Source organism: Gymnoscopelus microlampas (genome assembly GCF_963454915.1).
Source record: "Gymnoscopelus microlampas genome assembly, chromosome: 11".
NCBI classification, from domain to species: domain Eukaryota; kingdom Metazoa; phylum Chordata; class Actinopteri; order Myctophiformes; family Myctophidae; genus Gymnoscopelus; species Gymnoscopelus microlampas.
This window is the reverse complement of record NC_139948.1, coordinates 10,994,510-11,020,564: the sequence shown is the minus strand read 5'-3', so window position 1 is coordinate 11,020,564 and position 26,055 is coordinate 10,994,510. Positions and strand designations below refer to the sequence as shown.

Below are 26,055 nucleotides of genomic sequence, written 5' to 3'. Positions count from 1 at the left end.
TTTTTATTTATATGTTCCAATTTGCCAAAAATGTAAATAAATCGTTAATTGCAATTATTTGTATGACAATTAATCTTCAAAAATGTTATGATCGTGACAACCTTAGGCGGGGGCTACGACTTCGAGGAGATGGACCTGAGGGCGGAAGTGGCGAGCGGGCCGGTGAAGCTGGAAGAGGAAGGCGTCCTGGGAGAGGAAGGAGGAGAGAGAGGCCAAGAAGAAGAAGAAGCACCGGGGAAAGAGATCTTCACCTGCGTGGAATGTAGCATTTACTTCAAGAAGCAGGTCCACTTGCAAGAGCACATGACCGAGCACTGCCAAAGTGGGTCGGGTGCCGGCGGTTCCGCCGGCAGGAGGGACCGTCTGGCGAAGAGCGTCCGCTTTCGGTGCGCGGAGTGCGGATGGAACCTGCCCAACGGGCTGGCGCTGGCCGATCACCACAGGAAACACCAGGAGTCCCGAGAGAAGATCCTGGAGGAGATCGGGAAGCTGAACGACACCGGGAAGGTAGCGGAGTCGCAGAGGGAGGAGAGCGTCGCGGTGGAGCCTCTAGCTCAGCAGGTCCCACCTGCTCCAGCCAAAGGACCAGACACTGACCTAGTGAGCACTCCAGTCCGATCCCCGGGCCCGGTTGCAACGCTGGACCTGGATGCAGACGCGGTTCTGGACTCCGAATCGGCCCCGACCCCTCTGCCAACCCCGGCCCGACCCCGAGCCGGCCCCACCCACCGCCGTCGCTTTGTCTGCGCCAAATGCAACTTCAGCACAAGAACTTCCCAAGCACTGGCCAACCACACCAAGACCCACAACAGAAAACCTCCCCCAGTCCCCCCACACGCCTCCCCCGACCTGCAGACCAGGTTTCCGTCTGTGGCGTCTGCCCTCCGCCCCGGTTCTCCATCGGGCTTGGCCTCCACTTCCCTGGCCCGTGGGCATTTAAAGCAACACCAGAACACAGCCCACCCAGTGCTGCCCTCCGTCAGTGGGGTATGGCCTGACGATATGGGTCAGCGCTCCAGATCCAGCACGGATCCTGCCTTTTCTAACTCTTTCCCGGATTCTGAGCATCTCTCGGGGTCCGGGAGCAGTCTTCCGGAGGGAAAAAGCCGGCATGGGGTCGCTGCCGCGGAGGACAGCGTTCTGGAGCACCAGAAGCCAAATGTGGCCGCGGCTCGCCCCGCCAGGGAGCTGGCCTTCAAGTGCATTGGGAACAGGAAAGCCAACAAGAGAGAGGGGGACTGGAACGAGCTGGTCCAGCTCCGTCCCAGACAGGGCAGCAACAGACTCTCTGAGGGGGGAAGCACGCCGCAGGAAGGCCAGCGGACGCCACTGGACTCTGAGCTCAGCCTAAAACACACAGACTCACCTGCAGGACTGAGGCCACACACAAGAGCCAGATCCAACCTCGGTAAGACTAAATTAAAGCCAAGTCTCCAGTCTTAAAATGATCCCTGGCTAATAAGCCTTATAGGCCTATGCCTTAAAGGAGTAGTTCACCCAAAAAATGACTTACTTTCTATCAATTACACACCCCATGAAGCACTGAATTCATGGAGATTTTTTTGTTTTTGTCACATTCCTAAGCTAATAATTTGATGACTGGTGGAAAGATGCTAATGTACCCGGTAGGAGACTCAAAGGGTCTCCTTTGAGTCTCCTACAGGTCGGTCATAAATGCTTCATGGGGTGTGTAGAAAATAGGTAATTGTTTGGGTGAACTACTCCTTTAATACATTATAATTGCCCTCTGTAACTAAACATTTAAATTAAAAACACCTTAAATATTTTATTTATTTTAGAAATAGTTCATCTTTACTCAATGCATTTTTGATGCTCATATTAACCTTAGGAAGTATTAAGTTGGTTTTGTTTTTATTATTAGTTATGTTCAGGTTAAGTACGATTGTTTATAGCTGGACCACACATGGACACATGACATCATCAACTTGCGACAGGCGTTGTCCCCCTTGAGTAAAATATGAACTATTTCTAAATTAAATAAAATATTTAAGGTGTTTTACATTTAAAATTGTAGTTATAGAGGACAATTGTAATGTATTAAGGCATTATTAGCCAGGGATCCTTTTAACAATGCAAATGCAAGATTATTTAACTGTCAAGTGATTATGATTGACACAATTGGAACTGGAACACTATAACATTTAACATTTTGGTATCCCAAACTGAAAATGTATTTTCTGATTATTACTTTATTAAGCATTAAGCTTTTTAAGAAAGAAAATATCAGTTACTTCACCAATTACAAGGTGAAGTCTGAAGATTTTTACAAACTCGGAAAGTGTAAAAATGGACCCCTGAGTATCCATTTTTAAGTTGTAGTGTTAAATGAACACTTTGCATTTGACAGTGTAGCTTCATGCATTGTAAAGCTGAATTGTAGTTCCCTGACAATATAACATAGATAGATAGTCTTGTGTAGACAGTGGTGTAAAGTAACTAAGTACATGTACTCAAGTACTGTACTTAAGTACAATTTTGAGGTCACTTTACTGAAGTATTTTAAATTTTCAGTACTTTTACTTCTACTCCACTACATCTCAGAGGCAAATATTGTACTTTTACTCCACTACAATTATTTGAAAACTTTAGTTACTAGTTACTTTGCAGATATAAATGATGATATTATAATACATACATTAACCACTTCAGCCCTAATTTATACCTGTGCTATTTGAAAATAGCCGATCTACAAGCTCACAATGCGTCGCATCGCGACGCGTTGTGAGCTTGTAGATCTGCTATTTTCAAACATTTTAGTACTTTTACTTTTGGTTAGGGATGTCCGATATTATCGGCCGATATTAGCATAAAAATTGATATCGGGAAAATATCGGTATCGGTTTTTGAAAAAAAAAAATATATATTTTTTTTGCTTTATAAATAAGTTACAGGAGTTCTTACTGTATATGGTGTGTGTGATATGACATTTGAGCTTACCCTAATCACAATAATCCCCGCATATATCGGTATCGGTTGATATCGGTATCGGTAATTAAGAGTTGGACAATATCGGTATATCGGTTATCGGTAAAAAAGCCAATATCGGACAACCCTACTTTTGGTACTTTAAGTACATTTTGATACCAACACTTTTGTACTTTTACTCAGCTTAAGTAAGTACTTAAGTAAGAAATGTGATTACTTTTTCCACCACTGTGTGTAGACGGCTCTTCTCTAGCACAGCAGAGCGGCACATCATCTCCCGAGGAGAAGAAAGTGAAGGAGGAGGAAGACTCAGAGGCCGAGTCAGAAGACGCAAAGGTTTACATCCTGCGGAGAAGTAGCCGAGTCCTGGCCGCCTCGGCCGAAAACGACAATGACGACAATGACGGCGACGACGACGACATCGACGACGAGCGACTGCGCCGTTTCCTGGCGGAGGAGGGCATCCTGGACGAAGACGAGGACGATTTTGACCAGGAGAGCGGTAAGGGCCTGTCAGTTATTACATAATCGCCTGATCGCAATTATTTGACATAATCGTTGCTGTCTGGCAGAAACCTCTTATCTCCATATTCTTACTTTTCGTGTTTTCTTTTTGTAATGAATGTCGTACTTGATCATACTACAGTGTCACACAAAAGTATCAAAAGTAGAAGACCGGTAAGCTCGAAACGTGGGCGCAAAGCAGTGCTACTTTCGCAGTTTTCAAAAATAAAATTGAATCCTGAAAAGTCACAGTTTTGGAGATATGAGGGTTCCACCCGACAGAGCCGATATCCATCTATCCATCTTCATCCGCTTATACGGAGTCGGATCGTGGAGGTAGCAGTTTCAGCAGAGAAGTCCAGACTTCTCTTCCCCGGGCAACGTTAGCCACTTCATCCCCAGGCGTTCTAATGCCAGCGTGGAATAGGGCTTTCACCAACTAGTCGACTAGTCGACTAGTCGACTAGTATGACCACTACTTTTTTTTGGCCCATTACTATTATTATTATCCTCCTGCCTTTATTCTTTATCAAAAGGGCGTCAAAAGTATGCCCAATAATAGCCTATTATTGGGCAATAACCCCCTTTTGAGGATCCTTGGAGACGCTGCTGTGCTGCTGTGCCAGAAGCGCTTCCCTTAAAACGGCATGAAAATAAAGGCAGGAGGATAATAATAATAATAGTAATGGCATTAAAACAATGGCAAAAAAAAGAATATATATAATAATATATATATATATTTTATTATTTTTTAAAGTCTTCTTCCACTGGGTCAAATTAGTCGACCAGTAAATATCTCTAGTCGTGAAAGCCCTAGCATGGAGATATAACCCCCCCCATCTGGTCCTTGGTCTGCCCTGGGGCCTCCTCCCAGTAGGATGTGGGCCCAGGGACCTCCCTAGGGAGACGCCCCAGGAGGCATCCGAACTAGAACCTTGTTTGAGATCATCGCAATTATTTTGCATAATGGTCAGAGTCTGTATAAATTCATCTGTTGAAAGATAGTGAATGATATAGTGATAGTGAACGTTTAAAAAAAAAAAAATATATTAAATACAGTATGCGGCCTGTTTAGGCCATAGCACATTATTTATTTTGATTATTGTCAGTCATTTCTTTGAGTTATATTTGTCTTATATGTCCCGTGCAATTCTTGTTTGCAAAGACTAAAAGGCAAACATGAATATCATTTTTATTTATATATTCTGTTCAATGCCAAAACACAATTAATCCATTTAGATGAACGCAGCTGTGTGGCATTTTAATATTTCTTTCGGCTTTTCAAAAATAGCAGATATACAAGCTCATGAGCATTTGTGAAAATCTTTGAATATATAGATATTTTTAAAGTGAAACATTAACTAAAATCTTTTTGGAACAACATATTTTGAGATATTTTTGTTTTTTGATATTTTTAATATTTATATTTTTTTATATATTTTTTTTTTTATATATATATTTTTTTCATGTAAAAAAAAAAAGGATTTAGAAAACATTTTTAGAAACGGCCGCAGGTCTAAATGGATTCAACCGCAATCGCAATTATTCAACCAATCGTCAACTAAAATGATGGTGATTGGTGACTGACAACCCCTAGAGACCGGCTCCATGAAGAGCGTGGAGAGGAAATGCCCTTACTGCCCCGACCGCTTCCACAACGGCATCGGGCTGGCCAATCACGTGAGGGGCCACCTGAACAGAGTGGGCGTCAGCTACAACGTGCGTCACTTCATTTCCCCCGAGGAGGTCAACGCCATCGAGAAGAAGTTCTCGTATCAGAAGAAGAAGAAGAAAGGTCAGCAAATCATCAAATTATTTCGTTAATCGTGTACAGCGCGTCTCCTCGGGATATAAGACTAGGAATAGGTTTCATTGTGCCATAATAATCACAGGATAACTGGATGAATGCGAGTGGTACATAATAGCATCACTGTCGTGGCAGAAACCTTGTATCTCCATATATTTCATATTTGACATCACAGTGTCGTGCATAGCACTGTGAGCTTTTGATCTGCTAGTTTCACTACTTTTGAACATTTTTTGAAATGTACAGACAAAATAGGGACGCCATGCGGGTTGAAAGTGGTTAAAGGTAGGATAAGTGATTTACTTTTGTTAAGATAAGTGTTAAATAGCTCTATATTCTGATAGTACTCATTGCTATAGAGTGTTTGTTCAGTTAAAGGAGTCTCCCATGTCTCTCCAGCTCTTTATTAAACAGAAAATGCATTTTCAGTGCTCTCTTCTGATTGGCCTAAATGTTGTCACCTACCTGAAAATGTACTATATTCTGTTTACTAAAGAGCTGGAGAGACCCCTCTGACCGAACAAACGCTCTGTAGCAATGATTACTATCAGAATATAGTACTTTAACCTTTTTAACAAAAAAGGTTAACAAAAAATATCACTTACCCTACCTTTAAGTGTGTCTGTGAGTTTTAGAAATATTGAATCAATGAAAAGTATTAACGAGAACTTGTGACTAAATGATAACTACATAGGATCGATTGGAACACAGCTTTTTTCAGATTTCCGCCCGATAGCGTCAATATGAAGAAAAAAAATGTGTCTGTTTCCCTTAGTAGAAATGGGAGGTACCCCCATTAACCACATCATGACTGTAAAGCTGTACGAGTCATTTTTAAAAATGTCATCCCTCTCCTCAGTCGCCAACTTCGACCCGGACACGTTCAGCGTGATGCGCTGCGAGTTCTGCAGCGCCGGCTTCGACACGCGGGCCGGCCTCTCCAGCCACGCCAGGGCCCACCTCCGCGACTTTGGCATCACCAACTGGGAGGTGACCATCTCGCCCATCCACATCCTGAGGGAGTTGTTCTCCAGCCGGCCTGACCTGGTGATCCCCACGTCCCCCCCGCGGAGCCCCGGCTCCCACCGGGCCCTCCGGGGGGAGGAGGAGGAGGGGGAGGGCGAGGAGGAGGAAGAGGAGGAGGAGGAGGGGGAAGAGGAGGGGGAGGAGGAGACGGGAACAGAGCAGGACAAGAAGGAGAGAGCGGATGGGAAGCGAGGAGGAGAGCGGAGCCGGCGGGCGCGGAGCGCCGCGGTCTCTGCATCCCCTCGACCGTGGAGGAGTGAAAACCACGCTGAAGGGCCTCGAGGTGAGCGCCTGTTCTTCTTCTTCTTTTGCCTTTTGGGCCGTTCCCTTCAGGGGGTCTCCACAGCGAATCGTCTGCCTCCCTCCATCTCACCCTGTCCTCATGCCTCCTCTTCTCTCACACCAAATAACTTCATGTCCTCTTTCACTACATCCATAAATCTCCTCTTTGGTCTTCCTCTAGGCCAGTGGTTTTCAACCTTTTTCATGCCAAATGACCCGTAAATTGATATACATTTGGCCGCGGACTCCCATCTGAAAATGTTTTGTGCCAGGGACCCCCCGAAGCAAAGATTTGAATTAAAAATGTTCGCTTTAAAAAAAAATATATATATATTCAAAGATATGCAGACATTTTCAAGATTTTTCAAAAAATAGCAGATCTACAAGCTCATAGCTATCTATTAGATTTAGGCCTATTTGAGAGTGCAGACTGGCATAACTGCTTTGACGCATGTCACATTAACGAGCGTAAACGAGCATCAGCTGACACAAAAAAAATTGAATAGCCAAAGCTAAGCGGTTAAAACGATTGTGACGCTATGTTAACTGATTTTGCTGGGGATTTGCCCCCCCCCCCCCCCTCCCCTTCCCAAGGACCAGGTGGTCCCCGGACCACTGGTTGAGAACCACTGCTCTAGGCCTCCAGCTTTGGCAGTTCCAACCTCAGCATCCTCTCTGGCTTTATCGGCAAAACATCCGACACCCTCTGGTGTACTCGTTTCGGATCCTTAATGGTTATTAAAGCTGCTATCCGGAACTTATTTGAATGACAAATCTGTATGGTAGAGCTGTGGTTGTTAACCTTTTTCATGTCAAGGACCCCCAAAAATGATGATTAGGCTGCGGACCCCTATCTGAGGAGATTTAGTTCCAGGGACCCCCAGAGGAGAAGATTTGTTCAATTATTTCTAAATGATTGAAAATGTTTCACATTGTTCTTGTAGATCGGCTATTTTGGAATAGCCAAAGTATAAAATAGGGTTAAAGTGGTTAAACTGATTTTGATGCTATATTATCATATTTTTCTGGGGATCCCCTGGAACCCCAGGGTTCCCGGATCCCAGTTTGAGAACCACAATATAACTAGCACATCTGCAGTGGCTGGAGGTGCTCCCCTAGGGCCTATACTCTTCCATTGAGAAATGTAGACCCTGGTGTCGGGTAGGACACCTACTGGTTGACAGGTAGTACCGCCTGAAGCTCATAAGTGCAATGCATGCAATTTTCGGGTTAGGACATAAACATGATAAATGTTTCAAATGTTTGCTGTAACATCAAACGCGATAGCCGTATTGTATTGTTCCACGTTTATGGAATGTGTCTGGAAAGGTTGTCACTTTACGCGTTGTGGGAAATAGGAATGGCTGGTTATTTCACTATGTGCGGTTAACTTGTCATGTGGCTCAGAGAGCGATTGTGTGACTACTAGCATAGTAGTGGCATGCTTCATAGGAGAGATTTGGGTTTGGCTATTATTTGTCATTTCTGCAGGTGCGTGCGGAAACTGCGGATGGATTTACATTAGGTGCATTCTACATTAAAACACTGGCATACTGTCCTGTATAAATATTACTGTGCTGTGCTGTGCTGTGCTGTGCTGTGCTGTGTGTGCGTGCGTGCGTGCGTGTGGTGTATCAGTGTGTGGTCCTTTGTAGAATAAGCTATGCGATATCCCCTCCGCCACGGCCACACCCCCTCGATGCCCAGGGGGTCCACGGCTAAATGATTGATAGGAACCAAATGGACCCTTACAATGAGAGTGTGCAAGTGTAACCAAATGGAGCCTTTACAGGTCTGGGGTCAGTAAATCTGAGAGTGTGAAAATGTAGCCTAACCTTATAATGGACACTTAATACGGGTCCATTTGGTTACATGATTTGCACACTCTCAAGAGTGTTATAGATGCGATTTGTACAGTGGCAGGCAGTGGCTTCGGAGTGTGGTGGTGGTGGCTAGTGGTGGAAAGTAACTAAGTATGTGTACTCAAGTACTGTACTTAAGTACAGTTTTGAGGTATTTTTTACTTTACTTGAGTATTTCCAATTTTCAATACTTTTACTTCTACTCGACTACATCTCAGAGGCAAATAATATACTTTTTACTCCTCTACAATTATAGTTACTTAGTAGATTTTGATTATTATTACAAAACATGCATTACCCACTTCAACCCTATAAACATTTCGACCATTTAAAAATAGCAGATCTACAAGCTCACAATGCATCACGATGCGATGCATCGTGAAGCTTGTAGATCTGCTATTTTCAAAATATTTTCATACATGTGAAAACCTGTGAAATGGGACATTCTGCATAATGAGTACTTTCTACTTTAGGTACTTTAAGTACGCTCTTGATACCAATACTTTTGTACTTTTACTCAAGTCAATTTTGAATTATGGACTTTTACTTGTAACAAGAGTATTTCTGAGTTGCAGTAGTGATACTTTTACTTATTAAAGTACCAAAAAAAAACACCACTGGAGCGTGGTGGTGGTCCTTTTTAGAATCAGCATGTGTGTGTGTGTGTGTGTGTGTGTGTGTGTGTGTGTGTGTGTGTGTGTGTGTGAGTGTGAGAGAGAGAGAGAACCCCCGCCCTCCTGTCTGATGTGCCCACATGGGTTAATGTGGCACACAGGAGTGCATGTCTCCTCTCTCTCTCTCTCTCTCTTCCACTAAACCTCCGCCTCCCACTCGATTGGTCACGCCTTATAGCTTTAGCGGTGCATATGGGGGCAAAATGGCTGCTATGCTTCCACCTCCTCCCCGCAGACCCAAACAATAGCGTTGGAAAAAACTGTCTGGCTTCTGTAGCAGCAGCTAGCCTGGGGAGCCCGATGCACTGCGGTTGCTGACCGGTGAGTGCATGGTGCCCCCCCTCGCCTCGGATCACTCGCACATACACACACATTGTTGCACACTGTCTGGTGCGCGTCTCCTGCCGTCTGTCACATCATTGTAGCCCAGACACAACAGCCATCAGAAACTATTATGACACCGTTTTCAAAAGGAAGAAAGGTTGTGATCGCGCCCCAAGATCATGCATGTTTAAAAAGCGTCATTATTATATAGCCGGGTGGTTGTCATTGTGTGTGTGTGTGTGTGTGTGTGTGTGTGTGTGTGTGTGTGTGTGTGTGTGTGTGTGTGTGTGTGTGTGTGTGTGTGTGTGTGTGTGTGTGTGTGTGTGTGTGTATGTGTGTGTCGCCAGTTTTTTTGCACATTTCGTAGCTCTGGTCCATAGCGTTAGGAGTTCTCCTTAACGCTGTGTTACTTTTCAACCGTTGCCCCCGGTATGTCCGCACACCCCCGGTAGCGCAGCCTCGTCTGTAGTAAAAACAAAACAAAAATACACTTTCGCTACTCGCCTAAACAAAGAAGGTTTTGAGATGTTGAAAGCCTACTCTCCTTAGTGGGAACACTCGGAGCCCTCCACCTCACGTCTAAAATACACTTTTTGACCAGAAAAGAAAATATTTCACCGGATGGAAACATGTTTTAGCTGCTCCACTGCGCCCCCTACAGATCTTGTCAATAGAAAAATCCCATTGACTAAATGTGTAGGGGGCGCAGTGGAGCAGCTAATTTGTCTTCCCATCCGGTGAAATATTTTCTTTTCTGGCCAAAAAGTGTATTTTAGACGTGAGGTGGGGGGCTCAGAGTGGTCCCACCAAGGAAAGTAGGCTTTCAACACCTTAAACCCGTCTTTGTTTTGGTGAGTAGCGAAAGTGTTTTTCTTATTTTTTACTAGAGACGAGAGGCTGTACTACCGGCGTTATGTGGGCAATGGCAGAAAAGTAACATAGCGTTAAGGAGAACTTCTAACGCTATGGACCAGAGCTACACATTTCGCATGCGCGACAGGAAAGAAAATGTGATGATGTTTGGAAATATTTGTTTTGTGTTTGTCCACATATTCTATATTCTGTGATTGTGCACGGTGCGCGTCTGGAATGACGTCCTACTCTTTCTCAACGCTGCAGGATCTCTAAAATTACCTACTGTTCCCCCCAATCCTCGCCATTTTACTTTCCTTTGATTGTTGATAGAGGACGCGCTGTGCTTTCAAGTGCATGTAGATTTGTGCGTGTTGCTATAATGATGAATTGATCACATCATCCAGATCGGCCCGTGCCGCCGTGTCTCCAGCGAAAGTGATCTATAAAGCGGATCATCATTAGAACTTTAATCCGGATTCTGGAGGAAAAAAAAGTGGGCTTAAAAAAAATCCAAGTGTCACTTTTTTACTTGCGAAGTGTTCGGACTATTCTAGCTGCTCAAATCTTTATACACGGGCTTTAGATCTCTGCACAATGGATGCCAACTCAACATAGCATTTTAACAACTTAGTTTTGTTTCGTAAAGAAACATTGAAGATCGTAGCCTATAGTATACCTATGTAATAAGTGATGTTTTACTTAATACTAGCGCCGCGCTGCGCCCCAGTGTGTCAGACCCGGTGCTGCTCTTTATACAGTCAGGAGATGAAGTGACAAGCGCAGAGACGCCCTCCCACCAGACAAAAAGCATTGTCTGTCTGCACGTCTCTTTTGATTTACCGATTTGTCGCAGAAAATGGCACTTTTGTCCCAGGAATGCAGACGTCGCTCGCGCCCCAAGACTGCCGTGTTTGCCAGAGCCATGTTTTGCTTTATATATATATATACACAGGATGGTGGTGTCTTTAGGGCTGCTTGAATTTATTTCATGGTCATTTCTCTATTATACTCGAACGTTGTGAATATGCGCTCCTGTTATTATTATTATTATTATGACTAGGCTACTACCCATCAGCTCACCATGCACTGTTTGGCTATTAGATTGACATTCAACCCACATATTCATTATGTATAGCCTACTTATAGGTCACTGGAAAATATGAATAATAAATTCAAAAGGGATTTGTTTGCAGTCTGCAGTTTAAACGAATATACCTTCATTCTTACCAGTGCAGGCATCACAGGTGATTAGCTGATGTAAGTAGAATTAGTACCACAACAGAAGTTTGCAAGTGGCTTCTTTGGCAATTTTACACTTTTTTGGGGGGTGGGGGGGATTGTGTGTGAACCAGAAGCCCAGGAGGAGGGTGTAGAAGAGGAGGAGGAGGAGGAGGTGGTGGAGGAGAGGATTCCATCTGTGGACGGTCTGAGCTCCAGTGCAGGGACAAAGGGTCCGTTCAGCCAGGACCCGGACCACCCCTCTCCCAGGGACGAGGATGATGCAGACACCAAGGGTGAGTGAGGGCAGTTCAGGAGTGCAACAGTTAATCCAACTGATAGGTTTGATTTGTTATCATTTTAATACAATAATCCATTGATAATCAAGCCCTATTTTGTCATCATCTAGGCTAAAAGTGAAAAGAAAGTAGAAAAAAATAAATACTGAAAATAGCAGATCTACAAGCTCCCAATGCATAGCATCGCTTGTAGGTCTGTTATTTTCTCTTTTTTGCATGACACCCTTGTGTGACAAAGTATAAGTTAATGCTTAAGTGGTTAATTGAGTAATTGATATATGTGTGTGTGTGTGTGTGTGTGTGTGTGTGTGTGTGTGTGTGTGTGTGTGTGTGTGTGTGTGTGTGTACCGCACTCCTTGATTGTTCGATTAATCGAAAAAGTAATCAATATCAATATATCAAGAAAATAATTGATCGATGCAGCCGAAGGTGAGTGCACTTCAGCCTTTTGGGATGGAGGTGGGACTGACGGTGGATTGCTTTCTGCCACGGTCCAGCACTGATCTGTCGCGTTGAGTAAAGCAGTGGCACAACTGACCTCGGATCAGCGTTGCCGGACGGCGAACGCCAGAGGGGTCCCCTAGGGACGTTCTCAGGGGCAGACGGACGTATTGAGGCGCTAATAGGGAAGACCTCGGGAGCCGTGTGCTCGTGTTACCGCAAGCTGGGTGACGGTGTGTGTAGACACCAGAGGTGAGCGAGGTGGCCCACTGCAAAATGCTGCCATTGTTTGGTTTCAGGGTAGACAGATGCACCGAGGTTGAGCTGAGGGAACTCAGGCACCTGTTCCTGTTTGTTATGCAAACCGGTTGCTTTCTTTGCAACAAGCTAACATACAGTAGCTGGCGATAAGTGAACCGTCCATAGAAAAACAAAAGAGTTCATTTGAAAGATTTGCGAAATGTGCTGAATGTAACGTTAAGCCTGAGTTATTCAATTCATCTCAATTAAATTTTATTATAGTGCCAAATCACAACAAGTTGTCTCAAGGCACTTTACATACAGTAAAGAGCAGAGACCCGACATTGTCCGGTGCCACGTCATTATTCCGACATCCCGTTTGACTAACTGGCTCCATTATAACTGACCCCAACCTCACACTAACCTAACGTTTGTCAGACTATTGGGATGTCAGAATAAAGGGAGGTCGGAATTATGAGCGGGCCCCCATTATCCCACCCTGAGCAAGCTATTTTTGCGACGGTGACAACGGAAGATTGATTGATTGATTGAATATTTTATTAGGCAAAAGAATGTAAAACAACACATTTACATTTAAAATACTTTGTCTAACAGGTCCGTTCATAAAAGTCCTTGCGGACTTGTTTCCAATGAGGGCCTTGGTATTCAATTCATAGACAAGAAAAGCTAGGCAGACCCAGGCTCCAGGGTGGACATGGACAATCTGCCTTGACCATGTCAGGAGGGAAAGTGGATTGTACTTGGCACCGAAAATAGACGATCTGAAGATCTTGTAGATCGGCTATTTTCATTGCGCGACACTGGCGTGCAGCTAAAAGTCCTTACACACCGGGATCGCGGCAACTAAATCATCCGAAAATGCGTCGGCGAATATCAACATATTAATTTGCCGATGCCTCATTCATACAGGTTGATGACTTTATTTGCGGTGAAAAACCAACCTTGTTTCGGAAAGAAATTAAGCTGCTTTATTCTCGCCTAACTGTTCTATTGTGTGGATGTGCTCATGACACAAACGGCAGTTTAAGTTGACATGTATAAATGACCTTTAAGCTCCACCATTGCCTTGCTTCTCTCTCTTCACGCCGCTGCTCTGCGCTTCCCTCCGCCAACAGTCCCTGACCTGTTGAAGTGCGCGGTGTGCGGCGCCAAATTCGAGACCAGGAGGGGCCTGTCCAGCCACGCCCGCTCCCACCTGCGCCAGCTTGGCATCAGCGTGTCGGAGAGCAGCGGGGCGCCCATCGACCTCCTCTATCAGATCGCCAAGGAGCGCGGCATGGACGGCCACTTCACCCCGCCGCTCGCACCACCCCGGCCTTCGTCTGCCAAGAAGTAGGGCCTGGCACAATTATTACATAATCGCTCGATTGCAATTATTTTGAGATAATCACAATTATTTTTTTGCGTGATCGTTAGAATCATTTCAGCTGTAAGAAATAATCTGTTGGATTAACTCATGTAGTTTGCAAAAATAGCGGAAATAACAGATCTACAACCTCACAAGGCGTCACAATGCAACGCTTTGTGAGCTTGTAGATCAGCTATATCCAAGTATTTTTTAAATGTTGAACGTATGATATTATCAAATATGGTCTATTTTGGCCATAGTGCATTATTCATTTAAATTATGGGTACTGGTCATATCTAGGCCTGTCACAATTACTACATAATCGTCTAATCGCGATCATTTGACATACCGTAATCATTGAAAAATGTTCACCCATTTTCAAATATATAAGAAATAGCTGATCTACAAGCTTACAACGCGTCTGCTATTTTTTTTTTACATGTATACAATTTTTAAATGTCAATAATGTCTTTATATATTTATAATATTTGTATTTTTATTAAAGCGTTCAATGCCAAAAAAACACAATTAATCGCCGGCTAAACATTTCCCGACAGCCCTACCACCATGCACAAGAATGAGGAGGCCGAACCGCGGGACGCGGACTTCGACGAGAAGCCCATCCCTCTGTCCGTCCTGGCCAAGGCTGTGAAGAGCGCGTCTTCCTCTTCCTCCACCCCCACGCCTTGCCCGTCCCCCGGCGGCGTGTCCCCCCGGCCCCCCTCGGCCCCGCTGCGCCCCGGCTCCCCGTCCCCCGTGGTGAGGAAAGCCCCCATATCCTCTCTGCTGCCCGCGCGCTCCTCCTCGGACCACAAGGCCGGCGGCATTAAGAGCTTAACCTCCATCGCCAGCACCAAGCCGTTCTGGGCGCCGCAGGAGTCCGACGCCCCGCTCAACCTCAGTAAGTGGAACTTCTCCTCCCGAGCTCAAGTTGAAACTCTTGCTTTAATACAGGGCTATTCTTGAATACTTTGGCTATTCAAAAATAGCAGAATTTTTTTTTTTTTCGTGGAAACTTTGTGCATACAGAAATAGTGCCAATAGCCGATCCACAAGCTCAAGTTGTGAGCTTGTAGATCTCCTATTTTCACTATATATATGTTTTAAAACATTCGGTCACTTTGTGGTTTATGATTCTATTACTACAATAGATTATGAGTCTATAAATCAGTGGTTCTCAAACCTTTAAATGTCAAGGTGTGCATGACTAGGCTACTTACCCCCATAACTCTCAGAGAACAGACCTGTATTGGTCAATTTGGTTCCTAAGTATCAACAGTTTAGGTGGGGACCCCCTTGAACTCCCACTTCATAACTCATTTATGATACATCTAGTTTAGGATTCAAGCAGTGCAATGTTGGTGTGGCATGTTCCACAAGACTGTGCAGCAACAGCTGTAAATTACAACATACACATGATAAAAACTGGATTTTAAAGAAAATAACAAGAACAAATAGGATAAGATAAAAAGATAGAAATAAGGTTAAATAGTACAGGCAAGACCCAGACCCTAGTCTGAACCTTCTGTAAAAGGAACTATTTTGCTAACTAAAACTAGATTATGATAGTTTATGATTCTATAACTAGTTTATGATTAAATTATTACTGTAGTTTATGATTCTATAAATAGTTCATGATTCTATATTTTTGAACGATACTTTGGGGGCATTTTCAAGCCTTTATTTGATAGTTACAGTGGAGAGAGACAGCAATTGGCAGGAGAGAGAGATGGGGAAGGACATTCAGCAAACGGTCTCGGGTCGGATTCGAACCCCGGGTCAGCTTGTGCAAGGACTGAGCCATAACCCATTTAATCCGAGAACGCATCTCTGTCATGTTAGATTTCCTAGCCCTTTTCAAAAATATCAGATATACAAGCTTATAGTGCGGCACTAAGTGCCACGCTAGCTTGTAGATCTGCAAAAGAAAATGTTATCGTGGAAGATTTGTGCAAATCTTTGAATATAATATATTTTAAAGCCAACATTTGTAAAATGTTTTGTTCCACGGACCACCCCCCGCCCCAGAAGCAAAGGCTTGAGTTAAAAATGTTCTTTTAACTAAAATATGTATTTATTCAAAGATTTGCACAAATCTTCAAGATTAAAAAAAAATAGCAGATCTACAAGTGCATGGGCTTGTACTGTATATCTGCTATTTTTGAATAGCCAAAGAAGTTTAAAAATGACACAGATGCGTTCCCGGTCTTAAAGTGTTAATGGCATGCATGCTGCCTGGCGGTCCAGGGTGCGTGATGCAATTACTACTTTAGGATTCTATAACTACTTTAGGATTTTATAACTCAGCAATTTCCAACCAGGTTGGAAATGGTCAGACGGGTGGGCTGTGAAGGCTTTTGTAGATTTGGACGCTGATCCAGAAAAGGTTAGTTAAGGGTTCTATTGCGTTAACTAGATTTGTTTCTTCCCCACAGCGTTGGAGGTGGACCCCAACAAGGACATCATCTGTCAGCTGTGCGGCGCCTGGTTTGAGACGCGCAAGGGCCTGTCCAGCCACGCGAGGGCCCACCTGCGCCACTTCGGGGTGGAGTACTCCGAATCCAAGGGCTCCCCCATAGACCTCCTCAACCAGCTCATCCACACGGACGACTTCAAGCACAACGTCAACACGCTGCAGGCCGACGGTCCCGCCGCCGAGACACAGGGCCTCGCCACCGCGCTGGCCTCCCCGAAGCGGCCGTCGTCCCTCTTAGCGTCCGCCTCCTCGCCTCTCCTCTATAAGATCGCCACGGCGAGGGGCGGCTCGCCATCCAAAGCCACCTCTTCGTCCGCCTCGTCTTTGCTCGGCCACCCGCCCACCAAGCGGCCCAAGTCCTCCGCCATGCAGGTCTTCCGCCTGAGCAGCGGCGAGCTCATGGCGCTTCCACACAGTGAGTGATACGCCAGACGACGCTGAACGTGCCCGTTTTGCGTGATCTTAAATCATCAGCCATATGAACCCTTGCGTCCCTACTTTGGGCATGTCATAATGCGCGAAAATTGCCGATCTACATGCTCACACCTAGAGGTTTGTTAGCTTTGTGAGCTTAAAGATCGGCTATTTTCAGAGAAGTGATTTGTGTAGAAGGAAAAAAAATGGGGAATCAAGTATTGACCCATTGGGTTCCATTTTTACGTTCAGGCTTTGTAGGGCTGTGATTCTCTCTGACCTGTAAAGGTCCATTTGGTTCCTAACTATCAGACTCCCTGAAACCCCCCCAAGGACCCCTGGCTAAGTGATCATGTGCGCTAAAAAAAAGGTTGCGCGCATTTACTTCCAATTTGTGTCCTCCGCTCAGGTGAGCCTCCTAAAGAGATCGGCTGCGAGTTCTGCGGGGAGTACTTTGAGAACCGCAAAGGCCTGTCCAGCCACGCCCGCTCCCACCTGCGTCAGATGGGCATCACGGAGTGGTCGGTCAACGGCTCGCCCATCGACACCCTGAGGGAGGTCATCACCAGGCGGGGCCTGCCCTGCGCCCTGCCGCTCAAACCCCACAAGTAGGCCTGGCATACTACATAGCAGTTATTTGAGATCATTGCAATTATAGTTGCTTAATCGTCAGAATTGCTTCCATTCATCTACTGTATATAACTTTAGTTGGAAAATAGCGGTGAGCTTGTAGATCGACTATTTCCACACTTGTACCCCAACATGCCTATTCTGGGTGGAACAGTCGCCCAAAACAGCCGATCTACCAGCTTCTAAGATCGGCTGTTTTTGGCAATGAGATTTGGTATAGATGGCAAAGATCGATCCAAGTACAATTGTCTCTTTCTCTAAAAACAGAAGGTTTACTGTAAGTGGTACAATTTTGTTTTAAAGTATAACATTATTAAACATATTGTCTGTTTTGGCTATAAGTACATTATTTATTTTGATTATTGGTAACGGTCATCGTCAGTCATTTCTTTGTATATTGTTATTCATAAGTATACGTTATTTGTCATAGCTGCCCAGTGCAATTTTTATTCACAAAGCCTAAAAGACAAACAGAAATGCGATATTCATTTATAAGTCCCAATATTTAATGCCAAAAATTCAATCATTAAAGGGATATTTCACTTTCAAACTTTTAGTTTGAGTTCATTTTAACGTTTACTCAGGCATTTTTTAAGTTGACAGTTTTTAAGTTGCTTGATTTTAAGTTGCTTGATTCAGTATTTCGATATTTGATAATATTCATTTGATCAGACACGCCCCCTTCCTATACAAACACATTGTTATTTCTCCATTTTAACCATTTTAGATTCATTGAAAACACCTGTCCTTGGTTCTGTTGACTGATATCGTCCTTCTAATGTGTGAGGAGGCTGTGTTTTTTCAATAACTCTTTTCATTTTTTATTTAGAATCTTTGGAGAAAATGAAAAAAATCACCGGGTATTTTCGATGAATCTAACATGGTGAAAATGGAGTTTAAAATTACAATGGGTTTGTACAGGAAGGGGGCGTGTCCGATAAAATGAATATCAAGTATCTAAATGCTGAATCAAGCAACTTAAAAACTGTCTGGGGCGCTCACAAAAGCCTGAGTAGATGTTAAAATGACCCCAAATACTTTTTAAAGTGAAACATGCCTTTAACAGCTATTTGTATGACGGTTAATCGTCTCAACTAAACGCAGCGATGTCCCGATCCTTACAGCTCGAGGCACAAGACGCCGCCCCCTCCGTCGTCGGCGGCGGCGGCTGCTGCGTCGTCCGCCCGCTCCCCTCCCCCCCTCTCCTCCTCCTCCTCCCCTTCCCCCGCCGCGCTCCTGGGTCGTCTTCCGTTTGGCTTCGCCCGGCCCTCCAGTCCGCCGCCGCATCCCACCGCCAGCGCCAGCAAGCCGGGGTCCTCCTCGTCCCCCTCCGGGGGTCTGGTCGTCAAGATGAAGCCGGAGCCCGTGCAGCTGGAGGTCACCATGTCACCGGGGGGGTCCGGGGGAGGGCGGGCCTCTGTGCCTCTCAACTGCAGCTGGAGCGGCCAGGACAGCGTCTTCCCCCTCAACCTGGGTACGTTCAGGCCGCCCATCTTTTTTTCATTTCAAGGACCCCCGGTTTGATGTGCATTAGCCCTCGGACCCCCCATGACTCAGAGAGTGTACGAATGGAACCAAACGGACCCTGGTTCCATTCGTATGCTCTCGGAGTTATAGACCCAAAAGGGGGGTCCAGACGAATCTGCGAGTGCAAAAAAAAAATGCACTCTGCGATTTGGGTCTGGCACCGCTCCATAGAGAATCCATTTCCTGCTCCAGAAGACGTGGGCGACCAATCAGGGCCCAGTATTCGAATATGGGAGACTGTGATTGGTAGTTGGTTGTAGGTCTAACCAATTGCGTCGAGGGCCATTGTTTTGATCCCGCCCCTTGGGGGAAAAAAAATCCTCATGGAAGCACCAGACTCATATCCACGCAGTGATATAGTCTGGCTAAGCGAGGCTAGGTCCATTTGGTTCCAAAGTATCAATCATTTAGCCCCAGACCGCACTTTGAAAACCGCTGATCTAGGGCTGCAACAGTTAATCCAACTAATTGATTTAATCGATTATTACGTTTTTTTATTTTGGTGGGGAAAGTCTGAAATGTAATTCCTTTTTTTCTTTTCAAAAGTTTTCAAAATCTTGTGACATGCAGTGAGCTTGTTGATACGCTATTGCCCGTATTCTTGTGTGACACCATTGTAGGACAAAGTAGGGCTTAAGTGACTAATCAATAGGCCTGTCACAATTATTACATAATCGTCTAATCACAATTATTTTATATAATCGCAATTATTTTTGCATAATCGTCATAATCAATTCCATGTTAAAATATGTCATAATTTCAAAAAATGACAGAAATAGTGGAAATAGCAGATCTATAAGCTCAAAATGTGTCGCAAGATCGGTTATTTCCACTATTAATGTTTATTTTTAAGTATAAAGTAATTAAATAGTGTTATTTGTCATATCTGCCCTGTGCAACTTTTGTTTCCGAAAGCTAAAAGCCAAACAGAAATGTAATTTTTATTCATAATGTTCCATTCATTTTCAACGACAGAAACACAATAAAATCGTTAATCGCAATTATTTGAGTGATAATTAATCTTCAACTTAAATTTGTTTTCTAGAATATAAAAAAACGACCGTCTTAATTATTCAATTCATCAAAAAATGTATCAATAGAATAATCGCTAAGGGAATAATCGATAGTTGCTGCCATGCTGTCATCCACTCGAGTGTTTTGTCATCAAGTTTGATTCACAGAAACAAACTTGTTTACGTGCTCTTCCATTTCCTCTCTTCTCGCCCCCGCGGTCCGGCGGTCCCAGCCATGACCCACGAGGCCGAGCCGACGCGGGACATCCGCTGCGAGTTCTGCGGGGAGTACTTCGAGAACCGCAAAGGCCTGTCCAGCCACGCCCGCTCCCACCTGCGGCAGATGGGCATCACGGAGTGGTCGGTCAACGGCTCGCCCATCGACACCCTGAGGGAGATCATGCACAAGCGAGAAGGCAGAGGAGGAGGCACCTCCTCTCCGTCTGACCAGAGAGTGAAGAAGGAGTCCGGCCAGGGGGTCGGCATCCCCGCTTGGGAGAGTCTGGAAGGCCAGCGGGCTTCGAGCTACCAGTTGGCCAAGTACCGCAAATCCCCCTTGAGTCTCCTGCACTCGGGTTCCAGGTACAGTGGCGAGACGTCCTGGTCTGGCTGGGATTGTCCATAGATAAATTGTCCAAAAAAAGCAGATCTACAAGCTCACATATAGATTGGTTAGTTTTGCCATTTTTTTTAACCCATTAAGACCGGAAACTCATCTTATCTGTGTCATTTTAGATTTCTTTGGCTAATCAAAAATATCAGATATACAAGCTCATCTATGAGCTTGTAGATCTGCTATTTTTTTTTAAATCTTGAAAATGTATGCAAATCTTCAAGCGAACATTTGTAACTCAAATCTTTTGCCTCTGGGGGTCCCTGGAACAACATATTTTGAGATGGGGGTCCGCGGCCAAATACATATCATTTTTAGGGTCCTTGACATGAAAAAGTTTGAGCACCACTGATATAGCAACATAGGTCTTTTAGGATTTAGATGACATATATAGAATCGGCCTGAGGTCTAAATGGATTAAATTGGATTTGAGCGGTTTACGAGTCCCGGTTTGGGCTTTTGTAAATAACATGGTCACCCTTGGTCTAGGCTCCACAAGCAGGGCCTGGGGGGACTGTCGGGGCCGTCTGCCAACCCGACCTCGGGGAAGTTCTTCAGGGTGTCACAGCTGGGGAAGAGGCCTCTGTCGGAGGACGGTCATCCCGCGGAGACCGCCCAGTCACCATCCCATCACATCAAGACCTTCTCCCCTCTGCCGCACGACTTCTCCTTCAAGAGGAAGTCTTCCCCCGATAAGCACGGAACCGGGCATCAGGGTAAGACGGCGGGACACCGTCTCGGCAGGGGCGTGCTGTGGATTAAGATTTTTGAGCTAGAGGAGCTCTATTGTAATGACGTCACGTGCACGCGCACCTGCGCGCATGTGCACATAGCCGCTCAACTCAGTGCTAGGTGAAATACTGTATGCAACATATGTGATGGAAAATAGTTTTTGTCTCCGCTAGTATGGTGGAGAGTATGTTTTCGTCTCCGTCCGTCCGTGTGTGTGTCCGTCTCAGCCAAGCTAACATTGGTCAAGCTTCACGTGACATGTGACAATATGTTGTCACCAATGCTTTGATTGGCTAGCGAGACGCATGATGAAATAAAAACCTATAAATAGCACCACGCACTTCAAAAAATCATTTATATTTTTTGAAGTGAGCTTACATCACTGTGATGACCGCTGTTGTTTCTAAATATGAATGGGGTGTGATTTTTTTGTCTCCGCCAGGAGAGTTTTACCCTCCGTGTGTGTGTCCGTCTCGGCCAAGCTAACATTGGTCAAGTGACACGTGACAATATGTAATATAAATAGGTAAGAAGGATTAATCAGGAACAGTACTGGCGGAGACCTGTGCACATTTTCTAGTTATTAATGTAATTATATTTCTTATTTTTTAGTTGCATCCTTAATTTGTTGTTTTTATTTTTGTCTCAATGAATTAACCTTTCTTGTGGGAAATTAAGTTGTCAATGGCAGTTACAGTTTCTCTTTCCTTTTCTTTTTTTTAATGATGATTTTTCACTTGCTTTTGCCATTGTTTATATCGCATCTGCATCTTCCAACCTTTGGAATAGTGACACGCCCACTTTGGTTCCCAGTTCAGGGCAAGAAAAACTTGTGAGCGTCGCGCTTGGTACAGACATGCGCAGAGCAAGAATAATGCAGCAGTAACACTTGCCATTGGGGCGACCAATACTGTAGTTGCAAACACTACTGTATAGTTCCAAACATTGCATCCTCATATGGGTGTCGATGAAGGGCATACAATACATGAACCTGTAGTGATCTGTAGTGTTTTGGCCCGTCATTGACGCAACTCTTTCTATCTCAATGGCTCGGTTCTTTGCATAATATGGAAAAGGAAAAGAGGAAAATAACTGAACATAACAGATAAGCATTTTTTTTTTTACTATTGTTGTACAACAAAGTAATAGAGTTTAGTGGTTTTACCCATTGAGACCTGGAACTGTGTCATTTTTAGATTTGAGCTAAAAAGCATTATTTTTTTACACTTTGGGCTATTCAAAAATAGCAGATATACAAGCTCATAGCGCGGCACCGAGTGCCGCGCTATGAGCTTGTAGATCTGCTATTTTTGAAAATACAAATACAAATACATATCATTTTGGGGGTCCTTGACATGAAAAAGATTGAGCACCACTGGTATAGAAACATACGTTTTTTTTAGAAAACTGTTGAGATTTAGGAGACATGTAGAATCGGCTTCAGGTCTCAATGGGTTTAAAAAAACACTCACTAAGGGACATGCATGCGTATGCTGAATGAACACATGAAATTCTTCTACATGCTTGTGGCGTAAACAAACAACAAAAAAAAAACTCTCTCGATCACCTCTCACCTGTCCCTCCGTTCTCTTCTCCAGACGCCAGCTGCGAGTTGTGCGGCTTCTATTTCGAGAACCGCAAGGCCCTGGCCAGCCACGCGCGGGCCCACCTGCGGCAGTTCGGCGTGACGGAGTGGTGCGTCAACGGCTCGCCCATCGAGACGCTGAGCGCCTGGATGCGGAGCAGGCCGCAGAAGGTGGTGGAGATGCACCGCAGCTACATGCAGGGGAACCGCTCCACCCCCAAGAAGGTGAGGAGGGACCCCCATCCCAAAACGCTGCATTTTTTTTTTACAGCGGGGGCTGTGTAAGAGGCTAGCCGTCTTTAACCACTTGGACCCTATAGTGTCCATATTCTAACATTCAGCGGAAAGTGGTTTATGAGTTTATTTACGAGTTTATGAGTTAAAGCAGTGGTTCTCAAACTTTTTCATGTCAAGGACCCCCAAATTGACACTTATTAGCCCGCGGACCCCCGTTTCAAAAGATATGCCAGGGACCCCCATAAGAGAAGATTTTGTACGGCTCTAGCAGTGATTCTAATCCATTTTAATTTCAAGGACCCCCAGTTTGACATGCATTAAGCTACGGACCCCCATAATGGCATTTATACCTCTGGGACCCCAATTCATATTGTAAAATCAATGTTAATTTAACTCTGAGAGTGTACAAATGGAACCAAATGGACCCTAACGGGTCCATTTGGTTCCATTTGTACACTCTCAGAGTTACAGACCCATAAGGGTCCATTTTCCTGTCCATCATTTAGCTGGGTACCCCCTGGAACCCCCTCAAGTACCCCTGGGGGTCCCCGGACCCCACTTTGAGAACCATGGAGTTAAAGGAGTAGTCACCCAACAAATAAATGAGCACCTGTCACAGACATGCGCAGAGCAAGTTCTGCCAGGGACCTCAGTGCAGTTGTGTTGGCGGCCGACCATTGGACCACGTCAGCTCCACGTTCTCATTCACTCACACTCATTTCATTCTAAGACCGCTCTATTTAAGCTGGAAGTTTGCACTTCTCATTTTGCTTGCTTTTTCTGCACACAGACTGTTGTTGTTGCTGCTGCGCTGCTGTTCATTGCTGTTGCTAAAATTGCTGCTCACCCTCCACCACCCCATGCTACCACCTGTTGTTTTGGATCTGCTGTTTACGTACGGGGGATTCGGAGTCCCTATGGTTGGGAGATGCGCTTTATCAGAGTACCCAAAAGCAGATCCAATTCACCGCCAAACCATAATAAATATATATAGCTCATTTTATATTCAATAAATATATCTTATCCTTCATGAGTTGTCTTTATCCATTTATGAGTTGTCCTGATGGAACTTATTTTATATCATTTTCTCACCCCATGGAGACTTTTTAGTTTTTGTCGCATTCCTAAGCCAATAATTTGATGACCAGCAGTGGTTCCAGTAGGAGACACAAAGGAGACTGTTTGAGTCGCTGATTGATAATTAGGAACCAAATTGTAACAGGTCTGTAACTCAAAGAGTGTACAAATGGAACCAAATGGACTGTGTATTTTACAGTGTAAATTGCTGTCCCAGAGATAAAAGTCCTATGAAATCGGGGTCTGAAGCCTAGTGCATATCAAACTGGGAGGGTCCTTGAAATGAATTAAAAAAAGCTTTAGAATCCCCGTATTACAGAAGATCTAAACACCCATTAACGTAGCGTTTTACGCCCACAAGACCTGGCAGCAGCTTCTACACAGTACAGCGCAAACCTTGACTCGTCACATTGTGGACTATGTTACTTTTTCCTCGCCCACGTCGAACTTAACGGCGGTGTCAGCTCCGAGCACGTCTCGGTGCGCGCGCCAGGCGGCATGAAACGCCTCTGCTGGCGCCTCGACAGACATTTTGTAGTCTTGTGTTGTCTAACAAGCCTCCAGCTCTACTGTAAAGCCTTGCATCTTAACACCCTGCAAATATCGTCTGTCGGAGCGGAAAGCTCTTATGTCCAAAACTGTTACTTTTCAGGAATTGGGGGAGGGGGGGGGCTGTGTTCGAATAGATCCTATTATTGTTAATTACTTTTCATTGGTTCAATATTTCGTTGCTGTCAGGCAGAAACCTCTTATCTCCATATTGTATGATTTTGTTTTGATCATTTTGTACTTGATCATCCTACAGAATCACACAAAAGCATTAAAAATAGCAGATCCACAAGCTCGAAACGTTTTGAGATATTTTTGCTGTTTTCACTACTTTTGCTATTTTTGAATCCTGAACCCACAGACACACATGCCCAATCTCTCTTCCACTTCAAAAATACTAGTAAAAATAGCCGATCTACAAGCTCTCAACGCGTCGCGATTCGCCGCTTTGAGAGCGCGTAGGTCGGCTGTTCTCGCTACTCCTGTGTGACACTGTGGCGCAACGAAACAACAGGGCATCCATTTACCCCAAAAACATAAACATGTGAAATATGGAGGTACGAGCTTTCTTCCCCCGACAGCGATGCAATATCGCTGCGGGGACAGATGCCAGAACTAGTTGGCTATTGACTTGATAGTTGCCATAGTAACCAGGGTGCCTGGCAGCTTATGTTTCATCTTCAGATAAATTATGGCGCGCCGTTGATGGAGGCAAATATACAGTTTCTCTCTCTCTCCCTCTCTCTCTTTTCTCCATTCCCCGCTGGTTTAGTTTCTGGTGCATTTGCGTCACTGTCACCCCGACTCCCTCCGCCGTGATGTGACACACATACAGAATGCATTACCTTTAAGATGTCCTTGTCATCTTATTGTGAATGTGTTCCTATTCTGCTGAAGTCAACTCAAATCCGGCTGTAATGTGGAATTGATTATACGGGCCTGCATGCACTGGAACTGTGTTATACACTGCACCGGTTCTCAACCTAGGGTGTGGGGACCACCAAGGGGCCCCAAACGGACCTTTACAGGTCTGTAAGTGTTAAATGAACACTGAGGATTTTACAGTGCAGATTGGGGACCTCAGAGATAAAAACAAAACAAAATTAAATCCTGTTTTAAATGGGGGGTGTGTGGCCTAATGCATATCAAACTGGGGAATTAAAAAGATGGAGAATCACAGAGCTAAACTACTGGAACCCTGATCTACACTGTAAAATCCTCTGTGCTTATTTAACTCGGAGTATACAAATGGAGCCAATTGGACTCGTAAGGGTCCATTTGCTTCATTTCTACACAGTTATGGGTCATTTTCAATGGAAGCCAGCGACATGAAGATACAGTACAAAGCGACGTCC

General features: G+C 44.7%; 2 protein-coding genes across 2 annotated transcripts in view; one reads left to right on the top strand and one right to left on the bottom strand.

The window, feature by feature from the left end:
* The window catches only part of LOC311054947 (uncharacterized protein), a 431,139-nt gene that overhangs the window by 216,100 nt on the left and 188,984 nt on the right, over window positions 1-26,055 (bottom strand). The window lies entirely within an intron of this gene.
* The window catches only part of LOC311054576 (protein Wiz-like), a 45,408-nt gene that overhangs the window by 7,739 nt on the left and 11,614 nt on the right, over window positions 1-26,055 (top strand). The window contains exons 7-20 of the mRNA XM_084070584.1: window positions 107-1,408; window positions 3,185-3,448; window positions 5,048-5,245; window positions 6,117-6,346; window positions 6,410-6,566; window positions 11,633-11,794; window positions 13,615-13,831; window positions 14,405-14,748; window positions 16,283-16,738; window positions 17,147-17,345; window positions 18,492-18,841; window positions 20,141-20,489; window positions 21,010-21,236; window positions 22,851-23,062. Of these exons, the coding sequence (XP_083926710.1) occupies window positions 107-1,408; window positions 3,185-3,448; window positions 5,048-5,245; window positions 6,117-6,346; window positions 6,410-6,566; window positions 11,633-11,794; window positions 13,615-13,831; window positions 14,405-14,748; window positions 16,283-16,738; window positions 17,147-17,345; window positions 18,492-18,841; window positions 20,141-20,489; window positions 21,010-21,236; window positions 22,851-23,062 (4,667 nt within the window). The remainder of the gene's footprint in view (window positions 1-106; window positions 1,409-3,184; window positions 3,449-5,047; window positions 5,246-6,116; window positions 6,347-6,409; window positions 6,567-11,632; window positions 11,795-13,614; window positions 13,832-14,404; window positions 14,749-16,282; window positions 16,739-17,146; window positions 17,346-18,491; window positions 18,842-20,140; window positions 20,490-21,009; window positions 21,237-22,850; window positions 23,063-26,055) is intronic.